The 17,747-nt window shown below is 47.9% G+C and overlaps 1 protein-coding gene across 1 annotated transcript in view; it reads right to left on the minus strand.

Moving 5' to 3' along the window:
- The window catches only part of gabbr2 (gamma-aminobutyric acid (GABA) B receptor, 2), an 85,608-nt gene that overhangs the window by 17,463 nt on the left and 50,398 nt on the right, over positions 1-17,747 (minus strand). The window contains exon 12 of the mRNA XM_076139083.1: positions 16,511-16,633. Within this exon, the coding sequence (XP_075995198.1) occupies positions 16,511-16,633 (123 nt within the window). The remainder of the gene's footprint in view (positions 1-16,510; positions 16,634-17,747) is intronic.

A 17,747-nucleotide genomic window follows, 5' to 3' on the forward strand; every position in this document is an offset into this window, starting at 1 on the left:
CCTGCTCCAGTAGCCAATAACATCAACGCCCAGAGCGAACGACACGACTGCGCTCGTCTGGAAACCCCACCGCCGCCATCGCGACACACTCCGTGACCTGCGTGCCATTTAGACGGCGACAAGAGGGGAACGTGCGCCATCCTCCTTTTTTGAGTCACCCGTCACTCTCTCTCCTTCTCTCTCTGCCCCTCCCCTCCCCTTCGTCGCTGCAGACCTACAAACAGTAATTGCGTCCTTTGAGCCCCCCCCCCCCCTGGTTGCCATGAGCCCTGTGTTGTGGCTGCTTAATTGGCTGTGTTATTCACAAGTGAACCGCGCTGCACTGTGCTGTATTAGCAGCAGCAGCAGCCGCCGCCTCTGTTTATCTGCGTTTCACCGGGAGCAGACAGCAGGATTTATATTTACATCCATACACACTTCTGATTCCTGCATCTGGCTTTATTCACATCACATGCAGCTCTTCAACGCTTTGCTTTGTGTCGGGGCCCCGTGAACATTCCTAATTTCTCTTTACATAACATTATCACTGCATTAGAACTCTCTCTCTCTCTCTGCTCTGTTCTCCTCCTCTCCTCCTCCTCCTCCTCCGTCCCTCTCTGTTCTGTTGTTTTCTTCCTCTCTAATTGCAAAAATGTCAAGCATGACAGATATTTGATTTTTAAATATCCATTTTCTTTGAGGTGAGAATATACAAACAGGGTTGAAATTTGCTGCTTTGTTTTCCAACGCCGCCTGGCTTATTGTGATGACATGAGGCTACAGGACAGATGAGAGCATGAAGCCTGAGTCAATATGATTGTTGAAGCAAAGTTGACCAAGTTCATATTCGGTTAATCTATATCAAACTGTGAAACGTGAATGAGTTGAATAGGAACCACACGAGGCAGTGTCTGTCTTTGTCATAGTTAATGTACATCTGCCATCTTCCTTTTGTTCCAATATTCAATACTGCTCAACGTGTTTGAGTCGTTTCTCTTCAATACTCAGGTTTGTGTTTGTTGGTATGTGGACGTGAATGTGAATGAAGCTGTGGATTAAACCTATCTTTCTGAAATAAAGCTTCATTATCTGGACACAGAGTATTGATTAGGATTCCGTTGGGCTTTGTCATTTGCTACAATAAACACTTCTCTACAGGTGGGAGAGCGTCAGAGGAGACATTATATTATTCCTGCCATGTTCACTCTGTCGTTCTGTTTATGTCTCGCTCTGACTGAACACTGCACGTTTTCCCTCTCGCCTGTGTGTGTGTGTGTGTGTGTGTGTGTGCTCTCTGCATTCTCCACAGTCTCATTTCCACAGTCTCTTATTTTCCACAAACGCCTCACTTGCTCACTTTGCTCTTCATGTTTCCCTCCTTATTACAGCGTCTTGATGCTCTTCCTCCACCGTTACTAATCTCTCCCCCTCTCTGCCCCCCACCTCTCCTTTCTCTTGCCCCAGTCCACTGCCTGCGGGGTCCAGCCTCTCACTCGACCTTAGTGAGAGGCCTAATGATGCAGAAATGTAGCAGGGCTCTGCTGGAGCTCTATGATGCATTGTGAGGGCAGGAAGGAAACACAAACACTCGCAGAAGCAGAGATGTAGGCACACATGCAAACATGCACACTGAGGCACAGCTGCGAATGCACAAACGCACTCCCACGTGCCCCTGTGCACGTGTCAGCGGCTAGTAGTGACAAGAAGGTGGCCGGCGTGCCAAAGTGAGCAGGGAGGGCAGAGAGAGGGAGAATGAGATGATAGGAGCATCGATAGCAGCCTGCAGGAGCTGACACAACCAGTGCAACGCCATTGGCTCTGTACGACAGCCCTGCCAACACCTCACAGCCTCTACATGGAAAACATACACGCACACACACACACGAGCATGGCTGAGTCAGAGGCTCCCAGGGGCATCTCTCCACCTAGCTCAAGCTTGGCTCTGACAAATACAACACCTTATGGTTGGCTCCTGGTGCCCGAGGAGAAAGAGAGATACCACAAACACCGGCCTCATTCTATCCCTGTAATGCAATACACACAGGGCTGCGACGCCTTCATGCAAGACACACTTTACACAGCAAATACACACACACATGAGCTCCACTACAGGACTCACACCTTACATTGTTTCTGTTTATCACAAGGATAAATGTGTGTGTGTGTGTGTGTGTGTGTGTGTGTGTGTGTGTGTGTGTGTGTGTGTGTGTGTGTGTGTGTGTGTGTCGTGTGTGTGTACAGTACAAGCTGATGAGGGGCCTTTGCTACATCAGCAGCGGGCAGAAAATCCATAAGAGTTTAACAGTCAATTACTTCAGCTGTCATTGTGCTGCCATCAGCTGCCTGCCCAAGGACGGAGGAGCAGTTACACCCAAGAATGATGCCCAGCCACCAATCACAGCCAGGGATCTGTCCCACCTGAGTCATGGAGACGGTGGGTGAGGTATGGGCCCAGACAGGAGTGGTGGATCACAGCAGACTGAAGACAGCAACAGTCTCTGCCCACCCAAAGCGGGACAGACTGTGTGCGTCCTGTGTGTCCTGGTTGGTCAGAGATGACTTCCTACATTGTATTTGCAAAGATGCTGACATATTGCAAAAGACCAATTTGAGGTAGACGAGGTCAGACGTCACATTCATATCCTCTGCTGAAGAGCATCTTAAAATGAATTTGTCGACAAAACTTCCAGCGTTTCATTTTCAAAAAGGCTGAAGTCAAAGTAGATTTGGTCCAGTCAGCAGCCAGGGGAGCTCCCTCGTCCCTTTGTCACTTAGGACACGCACACGCACACACACACGCAGAGGCCAATGAAGCATGAGTCCAATACACACACACACGCACGCTCACACACCCACATGAAACACTCTTGCATATGCCCACGCTTACATTTCATCCAGTTTGAGCTCATTTCCTTGCTGCTGTCATATATCTGAGCTAAAGCTGAGTAGAGGAGCCCAGTGACTCTGTGTCCCTGTGCTGGCTTCCCCTCAGCTGCAGTTACAAAGAAGGAAATGATGCCAAGGATATGTCTCTTCAGGACGGAGATCAAAGCATGAGATAAATGCAAACAGTGGCTCATTCTGCTCCCGTTTGAGCTCACAGGTACACAGGTGCTGCTCACACTGACGGGCCGGGCAGTTTAAAGGACATCTGGACAGACTGGGGCCGGGCGTCCACACACAACATCACAGTGATGAAGTCAGGAGAAGAAAGGGAGGAAAGTGCTGCTTTGAGAGCGAACCACGGTGAAGCAGAGTAACGGCTCCTCTCTGATGTCCCGGCCACATGGAGCTGGCGGCGTGACAGAGGGATTATTATTGTCGTCAGATGGTCAGATGGTGGTTGTTTTCGGGGCTCAGCTGGTGGAGTTTGGCCATCAGGTGCTGCCGCCGCCCTCCTGGGAACAGACCCAGCGTCGGAGGGCACTGCAGGGTTTTCACGCCGCCACGGCTATGAGCGGATCGATTATGTTGGAGACACTTTCCTCCTTTCACTGGAGCGACGTCGAACAGTTTCAGCGCCGACGCCAGCGTGTTTGAGCGACGAGCCGAGAGGAAGTGTGTGAAAGAGGAGAGGCAAGAACGAAAGGAACGAGAACAAGGAACAACTGGACAAACACGGCGAGAAGAAAGCAAACACGGGAAGAAACAACAGCCTGTGTTTGAACAGAGCTGGAGTGGACGTCCTTGAATTCATTTAGTCCAAAATGTAAGAATAGAATTTCTATTCGGATTGAGGCACATTAATTAAAAACTAAATCCATGTTAATTATCCCAGCTCGCTCAGACAGATGAGCCCTCTGATGTCTCCTCTCTGTCGCTCACCTCAGCTCCTCTGGCGTTCGCTGATTTCAGTTTCATCTCAGCACGCTTTGGAACATTTAATGCTTGTGGGATTGGTGCTGCAGATACAATTGCCCCCATTTCGCCCTGTGTCATGGGATAGCAGCATTTCAGGAAAGGTTCTCGCTGATTTTAGCGAGTGAGACACACACACGCTGTACATTTAAAGTTTGTGTTTACTTCTTCTTCTGTGCCATGCTTGCTGTATGGAACATCATGCAGAGTACTTAGGGGGCTGATGTGGGACTCTGCTGCAACAAGACGCTACGACTCCCCTGCTGCCACTTCTCATTTCTTTCCTTTTATAGGTGTAATGAAGAACAGCGAATACATCTCTCCCTCTCTCCCTCTCTCTGCCACTTTATCGATCTCCCAATCCAATCAGGCTCTTTGCGGCTACGTGAATCTCATTCTGAGGACATGGCAGCACATTTCATCTGAGTATCTGAGCAACGGATCAATACTGGCGTGCGCCTTGTAAAAGGAACGCCTACTGTATATGCATGCCTAATTTAAAAATGTATTTGCCTGGAAAAACGCTGAAAATCGAAGCTTGGATCAAATTAACGCTGTAAGTGATTGGATGAATGTGCGGTGACCGATTAATGACAGTACCTCCCATTGACCAACAGGGGGTAAGAGACACAAGGGGAGAGGGGGGGAGAGAGAGTGAGAGTGAGACAGACAGACAGACAGACAGACAGATGAGTTTTTGCATGGTTGCAACCTGACACCACGCTGTAGACTCGGTGCTGTCCTGAAAATGCTGCAATGCTGTGATGGCTATTTGGAAAAACTGCAGCCCAACTCTTTGACTGCGCACACACACACACACACACACACACACACACACACACACACACACACACACACACACACACACACTTACTGTCATGGAGTATGAAATAACAAGCTGAGAGTGCCCCAGTGTTGGCGTTTCACACTTTCTGTGCCTTGCTGCTCTTCCTCACCCTGGTCTGACCCTCACCTTCCTCCGTCAGCCTACACACTGACCCCCTCCTCTTTGCCTCACATGGACGCGAGGTGTCACACACACACACAGAGAGCAGAGTCATCCTTTAGGATCGGAGCCTGAGAGGTAGACAGAGGCAGCCATGTTGAGAGGGGAAGTATATGATGTGGTTATATGAGGTCGTTGCTCCTTTTAAAGGGGTAATCAATGATTTTATTGGTGTCCATAATCTCACTGGCTCTCTGATAATATTAACACCATCTGAATCCGCATCTCTGCGTTTTGGAGGAGACGCTGGCCTGAACATTCCTTGAGGAAACCTTTTTGTCTGCGACTAACTGCCATAGCGATGAGGTCGTTTTCAGTACAATGGAAATGTTGCCGTCTGAAACTGAGGACTGAAAGCACTTAGGAAAGACAGAACACGCAAGTTTAGTGAGTGGGCCATCGCCATGACAGTAACACGTGAGCTCTCCTGTAACTTGTGTTCCTTTTCCCCGTATCATGCAACATCTTTTATTCATAGTCCACCACTAAACTCACTTGCTCCTTTAGCCAATGTGCAGCTCTTCAATTATGGAAGAAGGGAATATGGTGAAGACAAACTCACTCGTACGAATTTGCGAAAACCTCCATCGAAAACACACACACACACACACACACACACACACACACACACACACACACACACGCACACACGATACGTAGCGACTCAGAGGAATGCATGCACGGTGACTTGGCAGTTGCCCGTGCTCAGCGTCTCACTCGGGTTAATTACCTGACAGATGGCTGTCAGCGAGATTGCTCTGGTGTTGGGGGGGGGGGGGGGCGAGGCACAGCGGGTGGCATGCCTGCGAGGTGACTGCGCCTCTTCGCTAACATGTTTAAGCAACATGACGGCAGCTCACACACACGCATGGGAATGTGACGTGCGGACGCAGACACACACAAATGGGCAGATTCCACCTTTAAAATGGCGTCTCATCCCGTCCGCTGCTATTTCCTCCTTTCACATCCTCTCTCTGTTCTCTCCTCACGATGACACATCTCACCGTTCAAAGCTCAAGCCGAGATCGCTGCAGCTAATAATGTGCAATGCACCGCAGAGAAGCAATCAGACGCATTTATCACCAAGCGGCTCACAACGAAAACATGGACTGGAAATCCACCAGTAAAGGACGGTGATTGTCAGCCATCGTTCATAGATCTTTAGGGTTTGTTTCGACGCCAACATGCCATTGATTCAACAAAGGTGACAGTAAGAGGCTACAGTTAAGCTAAGTGACTGGGGTTTAGTTCAAACTGCACCATATGGTTTACATCCTCTCCCATTATGCACTTTCAGCGAGTATTGATCCAGGACATTCACCATCTCTCTCTCTCTCTCTCTCTCTCTCTCTCTCTCTCTCTCTCTCTCTCTATCTCTGCTCTTTGTGTTTCCGGAGGTTTGCGGACAGCAGAGGCGGGACAGAGGGGGAAAGGAGAGAGCTGAAACCAGGCCCTGAGCACGGTTTGTTACATCCATTTGAGAGTGAAGACGATCGCAAATATGGAGCGTGTTTGTACAAAATGATGAGGAGGATCAGTTGCAAAACAGTGATTGTGAGGGCGTAGATGTTGGCAGAAGTGGCCCATTAAACGCTCCTGCCGCTCACCTCTGGAAGCTGCCAATTTCAACGGTACAAGACAGATAACCATGAAATAAAAGCTTTGCAAAGACGAGAGGGTATGGAGTTTATGAATGTTTTCATTTCCAGGTCCTTGGCATTGTTTTTTGTTGGTATATTGCAGCATTCTGGGGCTATTAGGCGTCAACTTCCCAGGTGTGTATGGCTTTGAAAGGAGCACTATGGATCCCTGTGCCATTACCTCAACAGTGCAGAGGAAGAAAGGAACGCGCGACACAATAAAAACTAAACGTCCTTCCTGGACTCCCAACCAGAAGTGTGTTATCCTAAAATGATGCTTCATAAAATCCATTTCTTACCATTTTTCAGCAACGTACTTAGGGTTGAAAATACCAACGTTTCAAGGGAGAATGTTGCAGGTAAACACTTGCAATGTAAGCTTTATGTAGAGGAGCTTTAAGAGGCATTTCAATGTGTTCTGTAGGGATCCATAAGGGTTCAAGGGAGAAGCTTCGGTCTTAGTAAGTGACCTACAGTACTCAACTGACCTCAAAATCACACAAGAAAGGTCTCTTATCTACTTAAGCTACTATATCTTACTATATCGTGTTTAAGTGACGGCCCACATTTGCTCTCTTCTTTTCACATAAAGAGCATTATTAATACTTTCTGAAACATTATGAATTCTTTTAACTGCAAAGACAACATGAAGTTGCTTCGCTGTAAAAAAAACAGAAAGAAAAAAAGAGATGGGCTCTAAGATGAAAGCGAGCAGGACATTCACAGGGGTCAAATCCAATCTGAGCACGCTCCACTCGTAATGCCACCAAAAGAGGAGAACCCGACAACCTGCGGGACTCTTTGAAGAGTGGACTTTTGGAGATGACAGGGAACAAAATAACAGGTCAGGGGAGGAAGTGCTTTAAAGGGAGGTGAGAGGCACAGGAGCACAGCAGCCCACGCATCACTCACACACACTGCAACGCATCTGTCACAACACGGCTTCACACACAGACAGCGGCAGCTGCAGATTATTTACCGTTTATGTATCCCATGACAAATGACTTCATGAAACTGTAACCTGCAGAGGGCCGGGTTACACAATGATGTTTTCATCCTGCAAATCAACAATCAACATCACTGCCAGCTCAGGTGGCGGCTTCATATAAAACTAAGAGACGCTGAAGCAGACGTGTAGGAGTTTCTGTCAACACACACACACACACACACACACACACACACACAGAGACACACACACACACACACTGTCGAGCATCCACCGTCAAGGAGTTAAAGGTGACGTATTGTTTTATATAGCAGCACCTGGGTGTGTGTGTGTGTGTGTGCCTGTCGTTTCTTTTTGGGGGGTTGCGGGCAGCGGCGGCTCAGGGGGGCTGCGGGGAGAGGGAGCGGGGGCTGGCACGGTGCCAGCTTGTTTGCTGCAGTGCTGGGTTTAATTATGTGACCTCCCCTTCCACTGTCTCCTGGGCTCCCTGCGACGGCCAGCGCTAATCAATGTCACCCCCAGCACTGTGACGATAAGCAGCCATGACACACACACACACACACAAACACACACTTTCTCCTTCCCCTCCCTCACTCTTAAATTTGACTGCACTGCCTCTTGTCACATATTTTTGACTTAATTTCCTCCAAAGTCTCCATCTCAGTGCTGTGTGTTTGGAGATTTGTTTTATTTTACCCTGTAGCTTTTATTCTTTCTTTCCTTCTCTATTCCTTCCTCTCTTTCATCCTCCCCCTCACATGGCAGACCTCCCCTGCCCTTTCTTCAACTGCCCTCTTCCTCATGTCTCTGCCTCCAGCCTTGTTGAGGTCTACATCACTCTTCCTCCTCCTCCTCTTCTACAGTGAACGGTGGAGCATCAGGCAACAAAAGTCGCAAGAACAAAAGGAGAATTAAGAGAAAGATGTAAATAACCAGCGTGGTTCTCATCAGACGCAGCCAGTTTATTGATTCATTATTGCTGAGGTTTGTTTGTTTTGTTTGTTTGTGTTGTTGCTTGTTACGTTGTTACTGCAAACACAGACAGTAAAGTGTGACTCCGCTTGAAGCAACATTTCTCAACATACCAGAGCCGTTTACTGTAAAACAACGCCTCGCCTAATTAGACTCCACGAGAACAAGCAGGTTAAATGAAAATAGATCAAACAACTTCCCCAACCAGCTCAGGTTGCTCAGGCAAAAACCACCTGCTGGGAAGCGGGTGAGTGGGCGACAGTTGGAGGTCAAGGGTCGCTGAATACACACTGACCAGCTTAGCAACAGGAGCGGCTTTCAGAATGATAATGAAATGTAATCTGGTTCGGTCTTATAGGTGGAGGGGAGAACAATACGCCGTGTCCTGTGATAAAAGCGTGTGTCAAAATGAGCCACATCATCAAATCGCTGCCGCCGCCGTTATCATCATCGTCATGGAGCACAGAATCACCGCCATCATCAGGAGAGCGTGTCCGTCTCCAGTCTCTAACTAATCACGTCTCTGCCCGTGGCCAGACAAGATAGAGCTGCCTTTCCCTAAACTGTGTGTGTGTCAGCTGCTGAGCCATAATGGAATCCTCAGGGCTGCGAAGGAGGAACAGTGATGGATGTGTCTGGTAACTGATGGAGGGTGTCTCTGCTATGAGAGAGAGAGAGAGAGGGAGAGAGAGGGAGAGAGAGACAGAGAGGGAGAGAGAGAGAGAGAGAGAGAGAGAGAGACGGGAGAGGAAGGAAAGAGAGGGAGACTGTGAGGGGGAATGGGTAGACGAAAGAGAGCGAGAGACTGAAAACAACAGAACAAAATGCACAATCACAAACACCCAAACATGTGAGAGCGCCCGCACACACACACACACGTACACACACACGCACTCCCTTTATCCACTCCACTTACAGTGGACACTGGATAAAGCTTAAGCTGCAACTGCAGGAACTCCTGACATCGCTTTTCATTTGGAAGACTTCTAATTGGTCAATTGCATACCCCTCATGCTCAATCAGTTGTTGCCTAGCAACTGCAGGAGAGGGGAGCCGGAGGAGAGGAGCAGGGAGAAAACGGCTGGGCAAAAAATGGGAGAGAAGAGGAGTGGAGTGGAAGTGGAGGTTTGGGGGTAATTCAGTGCATTTGTGCCTCTGAGAAGAATGGAATGAAAGCAAAGTATTCGAAGGAGAGAACGAAGGAAGGAGGGAGGAAAGGAGGGAGGGAGGGAGGGAGGGAGCGGAGAGCGAGCACACAGCACACAGAAATGGAGGGTTCCTGAAAGGAGGTAAACATTGCTACCCCCAATTCCATTTTCGGAGCGATTCACTTGAGCAGGCTCAGTCATGCATAACCACATGTCCAATTTACCAGCCGGAGTGTCAACAAACACTGTACCTGACTGGAGCCGTCCTCAGAGAGCTTCCCCCTACGATCCACTGATAACGCTGTCCGCATACACGCAACACCGCCGTCGCTCCACAAGACAAATACCAGCACCGTGTAGAAATATGGCAAAAACACGGCCGGTAAATATCCCCCCCACACACACACACACACACACACACACACACACACACGCACAATGAATGATGAAACTCTGTGTACACCTTCCTCTGACACCTCTTGCAGACGTGGATTTCTAATTTCTTTTTTTCTCTCTCTGAAAAGATTGAGGCAAAGATCTGAAGCAGGGGGGAACAAACTAAATCTGATTAAAATGCCATAAAACTGTTGGGAGGACATGAAACCAATTTAAATCTCAACTTTAAATATAGAAACCGTAGCCAACTTTGGGTGTTCATGAAGCAAGCTGCAGCCCTGTTTACTGTATGTAGGTTGTAGGGTTATTGTTCTATTTTAGCCGGAGTCCTGACTCCTCCTGCTGGGCCGAGGGGCTGCGACACACTTAAAAACCAAGATCAGAGAAACCTGGCACCACGCACAGAAACGTAGGAAAAAGCGATCGAGACACCAAATATTGATCGGTGCGGTTTCATTAGCAGCGAGACGTTTCTTACAAAGGACTTATGATTCCAGAGAAGGTTCTTAGAACGCTTTGGAATTCTTAATATGAATGGATCACAGTTTGGGACAGACGCTGCACAAAATCAGCCCAAAAAACTCTGCGAGGTCTGCATGAACCTCTCACCATCGTCTCCCCCCGCCCAATCCTGCCTCTTCTTGCTTTCAGAGGAAGTCGATGAGCGAAGGTCTAGGTGGGTGGTGGTTATCCCTTAATGACCCAGTTTACTTTGAACAGGCATTGATCTCGGCAAGCGCTTTAACTCCACGCTAACAAAGGAGCCTCAAAGCCCGTCTTAGCTCCACGGCTAATACAGAAGATGACATTGTTCCTTATTCTGCAGCGTTAAAAATGCTTCACTCCGGGTGTTTTATCATGTATGTCACATCTTTGTCTCCCGTGATTGGAAATATAATTACTCCTGGATAGATCTTGGGGTAATTGAACCCAGGCCACGCTCTAATCCAGCCTGATTTGAGGCAAATTTGTAAAAAGGCTGAGCAGATTTCAATTTCAACGCTTTTGCCATTTGAGCGGGGCTTTGAGGTGGACGGGGGAAAGCCAGATTTAGGTGAGAGGTAAACATCGCCACCTGCCCCGCGTCCACAGAGCCAGGCCGGTTCTGAAACAAGAGCACGGTGTCCTTCACACGACCTTCACACAGTCAACAGCTGAGTGAGGCTGCGGTGTCTGAGCGAGGAGGGGGGTAACCATGCCACGGAGCAGGTGTGTGTGTATATGTGTGTGAGCGAGAAAGAGAGAGAGGGGATACTGCATTGGTAAATGATCATAGGAGTGTTTTTTTGCAAGTTTTACAAAAAAAAACTGTATTTGTGCATCTATGTTTTCGTCGATAACTGCAACATCTAAGATTCAACATTCAGCATTTCTTTCTGATCTAAATTTGGTCGCGTCTTGCTGTAAACATGTGCTAGTTTCAGTTTACTCAGCAGTTATCTGTGTGCAACTCCTCCCCTCTCCCTTGCTAAGTGTGTGGCAAGTGGCAGACAAAGTGACAGACGGCAAAGTTCATCAACCCTCCTCCCACCCAGCAGCACCCAGCAGCGAGACAGGGATTGGGGACACATCCGGGCGTCTTCTCCTCCCTTTGAAGAAGTCAATATAAGTGGAAATTAGAGCAGGACACAGTGAATTGAAAGAAGAGAATAGTGAAAGAAAAAAAGAAGGTCACAATAAAGTAAATGGAGAGAGAGAGAAGAGGTACAGATGAGAAAAGAGAATGTTCCAGGTGTGTTTTGAGTTTGGTCCACCGGCACTGCTGTCACACGCTTGTTTTTCAATTTTTTTCAGGTTTTTTTGTTCCCTGCACTCCCCATAGGGCAGGAGCTGGTCAAATGAGGAGAAGCAGAGGAGGGAGAGAGGGAGAGAGGGAGGTGGGAGCAGGGGGTATGGAACAAGAAGAAGTGCCTCAAGATCTCCAAGTCTAGTCAAGTCCAGCAGCAAGGAACCTGTGTGTCTCCTCTGGTGGTAGTGAGGGCTCCTACAGTCTAACTAATCAGTCATCTCCCCATCATCTGTCACCATCGCACAAAGAGTAATATTTTCACATTAAAAGCTAACGGTGAGTCATGCGCCGCCTGGCTGTGGCAGAGATGTGATTTTAGGAGTGGATCGACGAAGCTTTGGGATAAAATCTTTTCTCTTTCCTTCCCTCGCTTCCTCTCTCCCTCTTCCTGCCTATCAGCTTACAGGTGGGGGCGGCAGACATGTGGAGCTTCAGAATGAGGGAAGTAGAGGAGGAACCTGTGAGAGATCTTCACATTATGCAGGGATGCGTGTGTGTGTGTGTGTGTGTTACATGTGGATGTTTAAAATGCTTCATGCATGTGTCACCATACTGAAGTGGTTGGCCTAACCCTCTATTTTTGTCTCACGGATCAACAGTGCCGCTCTCCACGTTATGGATGTCAGAAACCATGGCCGTTACCATGGTGATGCCACACTGCAATATTCTTTTGCAGCCTGCCTGCCTGCTCGCCCGCCCGCCTGCCCGCTTGCCTGCTGATGCTTGCAGCAGCTTCGGAGCCGGGGATAACAGCAGAGGAGGGAGGGGAGGGGGGGGGAGGAGGAAGAGGAGACGGGAGGAGAGAGTGGAGTAGAGGGGGTCTGCGGCAGGATCCACCAGAATGCTAATCATCTGTTCTCAACAGTTTGTCCTTCATTATGCAGGAGACAATGCCCGTGACCACGAGTGAGCTGGTGAATACGTGCATAAAGTGATGTACACACCAGAACAGATCCATGCATGAACGGCTGCATACCTGTACAATACACACACGCACAACCAGGCAGGTACACACACACACACACACACACACAAGGTCATATACATTCACTCTGCATGGACATGCACACGTACGCAGAACAATGACACAAACGCGCACAACCCACACGCTCTTCTCTTGTGATTCGACACACGTGTGTGCATTGACACTGCAACATGTGTCCGTACTGCGGGGCTTAATCTGATGAAAAGCAGCAGTCTGCCCCGCTGCTGAAACATCCACGCCATTAACAAATGCTCAATTATTAACGAGCCAGAAAATGGATCTAATTGCTTGCTGCAGCCCAACGTCTCCATCAGCATTCCCAGGACATTCCTGCAGGAGCCAGAGTTATTCCTGCTCTCACTAAGCTCTGGGGCTGGAAAAAAGAAAAGACACTGATATCTAGAATATTCCCTGAGCTGTTGAGAATTAAGGGTCAGACTCGTGTTAAGAACGGGGAAAATCACTATAACCATCTGAATAAATCTTTACATTTCCTCTCATTTAATCTAGCGTGCAAGGTCTTATGTCTTATGTACAGAAAAGTGAAGTGCAGTTTGAAAGCCAGTCTTGGTTTAAGAGGACGGTCTCAAGGTCATAAGTGGTTTGGTGAAGGCGTATCATCTGCATACTGTAATTAAAACTGCAGGGCTGAAGTAGAGGCATGAAATAGCACCCAGGGGTCACCGGCGTCTCATTTTAAAGCCTTCAGACTTAACACCCCGCAGGATCTCTGCCACTGCCTTGGTTGTATTTGGCGGGCTATTAAGTCCATCATGTCTTCATGGAGCATTCCACAAGGATCTATTGTCAGCCTCCTCATTGTTTCATCTTCGTGCTAATGCTAATAAAGGATGCAGAGGGGGATGCCCTAGTTTTGCTAATGGTTGCTCATTAAGGCTTAGCTCTCTGGATTCAAAGCAGGGGTTTCACCCCTGATGATACGGGGGATTGACTTTGTCAAGTCAGTTATCCACTTACAACTTTTGGGTGTCCCTGTTTCCATGACAACGCAACTATCACATATCTTTGGTGGGTCTAAAATATTAATGATCATAAAATTGAAACAAGGTGATTGGTGGGACTTCCAGGTTCACAGAATATAAAAGCACCTCCATGAATAAAAGGCTGGATTTTCATTAAACTGTTAATGTGAAGTAATCTGCCACTCTGAATGTCGCAGATTTATTATATTTATTACGCTCATTCATGATCGTTGACTGAGCATCTTCATATTTTGAATGTATCTAAAACCAAAGGAGCAATTAGCACTGGTGTTTCTGTAAACAACATGGAAAAGCCCCCGTTAATTGGCGGTTATGAAGGAAATCCTCTGAGTGTGATTGAAACAACAAGGTGGACTAGTAAGCACAGTGACGGTTCAATAACACCAATGATGTCATACTGCAGACCCTTGGGTGCAGCAGGTAGATGCATCTCTGCAACTCAAGGTCAACATTACTCCCATGGTAGGAAAGGTAAATATGAAAGGGGGAGGGGAGATCCTGATAAAAAGAGTGAGAGCGAGACAGAGAGAGAGAGAGAGAGAGAGAGAGAGAGAGAGAGAGAGAGAGAGAGAGAGAGAGAGAGAGAGATAGAGAGAGACAGAGAGAGAGAGAAAGACTGCAGGCGAGAGGTGGGATGGAAGAAGGGAGAGCTCACAGGAACCTGGGTAACTAATGATGCTTCCTCACCACTATTACTCCCAGCTAGTCTCACTGGTTCTTGTCCCCTGTGGAGGCCCGCTCAGTTTGGTCCCACCTACAAAACTTCTTTCTCCACCTCCTCTACAACATAATAATGTATATATGACCACCTGATGTAGGTTATTTATGAGGACACATTGTATACAGTGGTATATATTTCTCTAGACTCTCTCCTCCTCCCCCCCTCTCCTTGCTGATTGGATTGCCTCCTGTCATCTGGTCCCATCTGAAGGTCCAGGGGCGCAGAGGAGCTCCAGGCTGCCTCTCCGCTCCTCTCAGGTAAACCCCACGAGGCCGTATGGGTGCCGGTGCTCCAAACCGAGCACACTGAGCAGGCATGTGGAGCCTCGGCCCAGGCATGCTGATCCAGGGACCCCGGGGAAATGTAGACTCCTACACTGAGTGGCTAATATATTCACAGCTCTCCCCTGACCGGGGGCTTATAGTCTTAGAATACTCCACCAGGACCCGACCGTACACGCTGACAACATTCACAAATGAATATGTTAACTAAGGCTTTGCAACACCCTTTAGGCTGACTTAAATATATAAGTGGTGATAATCACAAAAGGAAATATGGCTTTGTCTTGAGTTGTGTGAAAGTGCTAAATATACCTTCAGACTACGCTAAAAGCAACAATGTATAAATAAATCTGGCCAGACATCGTGGCTCTTCCTCAGTGATCTCCCACAGATATCTTTTCATCAATGAACAAAACATGGAGAGGCACAAAGCTGACCTGCTCCCAAGCCTCTAAGACACACACTCTCTTCAGCTACTGTCCATAGCTGAGATGAAATGAACCTTCACAGATACAACAACGATTACGATTCACTTCACTGCACTTTTTTTCAATTCATTTAAGTAACCAACAGTCAAATATGTCAGACATCCTTCCATCTCCTGGCTAAAAAGCAAACCACACCAGCAGGCCTGGCATTTCACTGCAGTGACCGGTGGACAACCTCCGTTTAGTGGAGGGGTCGATGAAGATCTAAGAAATAGTGTTAGTGTCTAAGGACTTTGGACCTCAAGGGAGGAGGATAATGGTTTCATGGTCTACACAGAGAAGTTTAAAGCATTTGAAAGGGAACTCATTACGGGAAATCTCCACTTAGCTTCATCCAGGGTCCATGTTCATCAAAGACAGATCATTTAATCTGAGATGAACTGGAGTAATTAAGATTGTTTATCGCAGGACGGTGCAGACAAGTTCCCATTTCTTGGAGTTGTTAATGTTAGCATTTTGGTGAATGTTGGAATGTTATTGTGTAAAGTAACAAAACTGTAATTGTACTGTAGGCTGGCAGTGGCTCAGTGGTTAGAGCTTCCGCTTGGGAACCGGAGGGTTGCCGGTTCGAGCCCCTGCCGAGGCGCCCCTGAGCAAGGCACCGAACCCTCAATTGCTCCCCCCTCTGCGAAGGGTGGTAATGTAATGTAAGTCGCTTTGGATAAAAGCGTCTGCCAAATGATTGTAATGTAATGTAATGTAATGTAATATGTAATTCTGTGTTATGTCAAAACTGTATTGGATCAAAAATGAAGCTGTAGCTTCCTAATTCAAAGGCTGCATTCCTGTTATGAATATACAAATGTGTTATGTATGAGCAGCAAACATACTTCACACTATCAAACTCTGACGCCAAATCTTTGCTCATTCTAGCCAACTGGAACACAGTTAGATTCATCCTCATCCAATCAACAAACTGCTCTCCTCTCACCAACCCCGGCACAGCAGTTCATTTCTACTCTACACCACGCATCTTCTTGAGCAAGGTGACAGCGATGCCAAGTGCCTCTTCTCCAACCTGGCCCTGCCAATGTCTCACATCCAAGCTGGCAAATGTCCTGCACTGGGACGAACACAGGAGGCAGCAATGGCTCACATCCTGACCCAAAAATAACAAGCACAACAAAGACACCAGAGCGACAGCCCACGGCGGACATTTTGTTTGCATAAACTCCAAAATGAACAGGCATTTAAGAGCGGGGAAAAAAACATTAGCGCTGTGCGAAACCACAATCGAGAGCGAGTTTGGACGAGGAGAATGCGTGTTCGCGAAGCCAAAATGAAAATGCACACTGACCTCCAAGCTGTATTCCTCCACAGTCCTCTTAAGCGGGTCCACGATCTGCCAGCAAATGAGGATGCATAAGTCGATTAGCAGCATGCCGCCCACGATGATCAGCAACTTCTGGTCCTTTATGATCTGGAGAGGGAGAGGAGGATGAGACGCATGTTTTAGCCCGTAGTGATTGGGGAAACTTGGGATACTCGGATAAAAAACCTAGAAAAGCTTGCAGGCCTAACGAACCAGTACAATATTTGATTGTCTATTAACTGTTTGTGACATGCAGCTCTGTGAGTTATTCCACCGACAAGCAGTGACCAGGGAATGTGGAAAAAAGATCCAAACAAGTAGCAGCAACTGCCAACCATTTAAGCTCCTCCTTTGTACCGTGAACTTTGGAGAGATGAAAGCCGTGACCCGTTTGTGATCTATATTTATAATAGTGTTTGACCGTCTGGAACCACAGATCAAAGGAAAGGTCAGGGAACACAGGTCGGGGCCGCTATGTGTTTGGAGAGTATCACATAGCCCCGGATGCGGGGGGGGCGGCCTCGTGTAGGTTTCTATCCACTGTCAGGCTCGGGATGAGACGCGTACGGGGGATCGTTTGTTTTGATCTGCCGTCTTTTGATGGCACTGAACAAATATGCTCACAGCACGACACGTTTCAGATATTGCAGTGCTGCGGGGCGGTGGTTTGATGGTGCGTTTACTCGCCCTGAAACGGCTGCTTGCACACCAATGAGAACACATTTCATTCTAAGAGAGACGAGGATTTAAAACCGACTTTTGCAACGACATCAAATCATGCGGTTGTGCAAAGGCGGAGGGCAGAGATGGAACAGTCTCTCGCCCCACCTGCACCCTCATAGTACTGCTCTTTAAAAGAAGTGAGGGAGTGCAGGACGCATCCCACCAAAGTGGAGCCGTTACCCAGCAAAGCCTGATTTACAATGCATGCTCTCTGTGTGTGCCGGAAAGCCAACAGAGGAAGGACCGGGTGAAGGAGTAAAGGGCTGAATTCTATGTCTGTGCGTGTGTGTGAGTGTTCTGTCCAACAGCCCCAGGCCCCAAACCATGGAGGAATATTTATTGAGTTTTAAGGGCCGACGTATGCGGCAGGAGCGGGAGCAGGAGCAGGACCACTGCTTCATGAGGAAACATTTGTTTTGTGCCTGCTGGTGATAGGAGAGAGGGTGGAGAGAGGGCAAACAGAGCAGAGAGATAATTAGGTCTGAAGTGTCACAGCAAA

This window comes from Genypterus blacodes, unplaced genomic scaffold, assembly GCF_046128005.1.
Source record: "Genypterus blacodes isolate CSIRO-AG114 ecotype Tasmania unplaced genomic scaffold, CSIRO-AGI_Gbla_v1 ptg000438l_1, whole genome shotgun sequence".
Taxonomy (NCBI): Eukaryota; Metazoa; Chordata; class Actinopteri; order Ophidiiformes; family Ophidiidae; genus Genypterus; species Genypterus blacodes.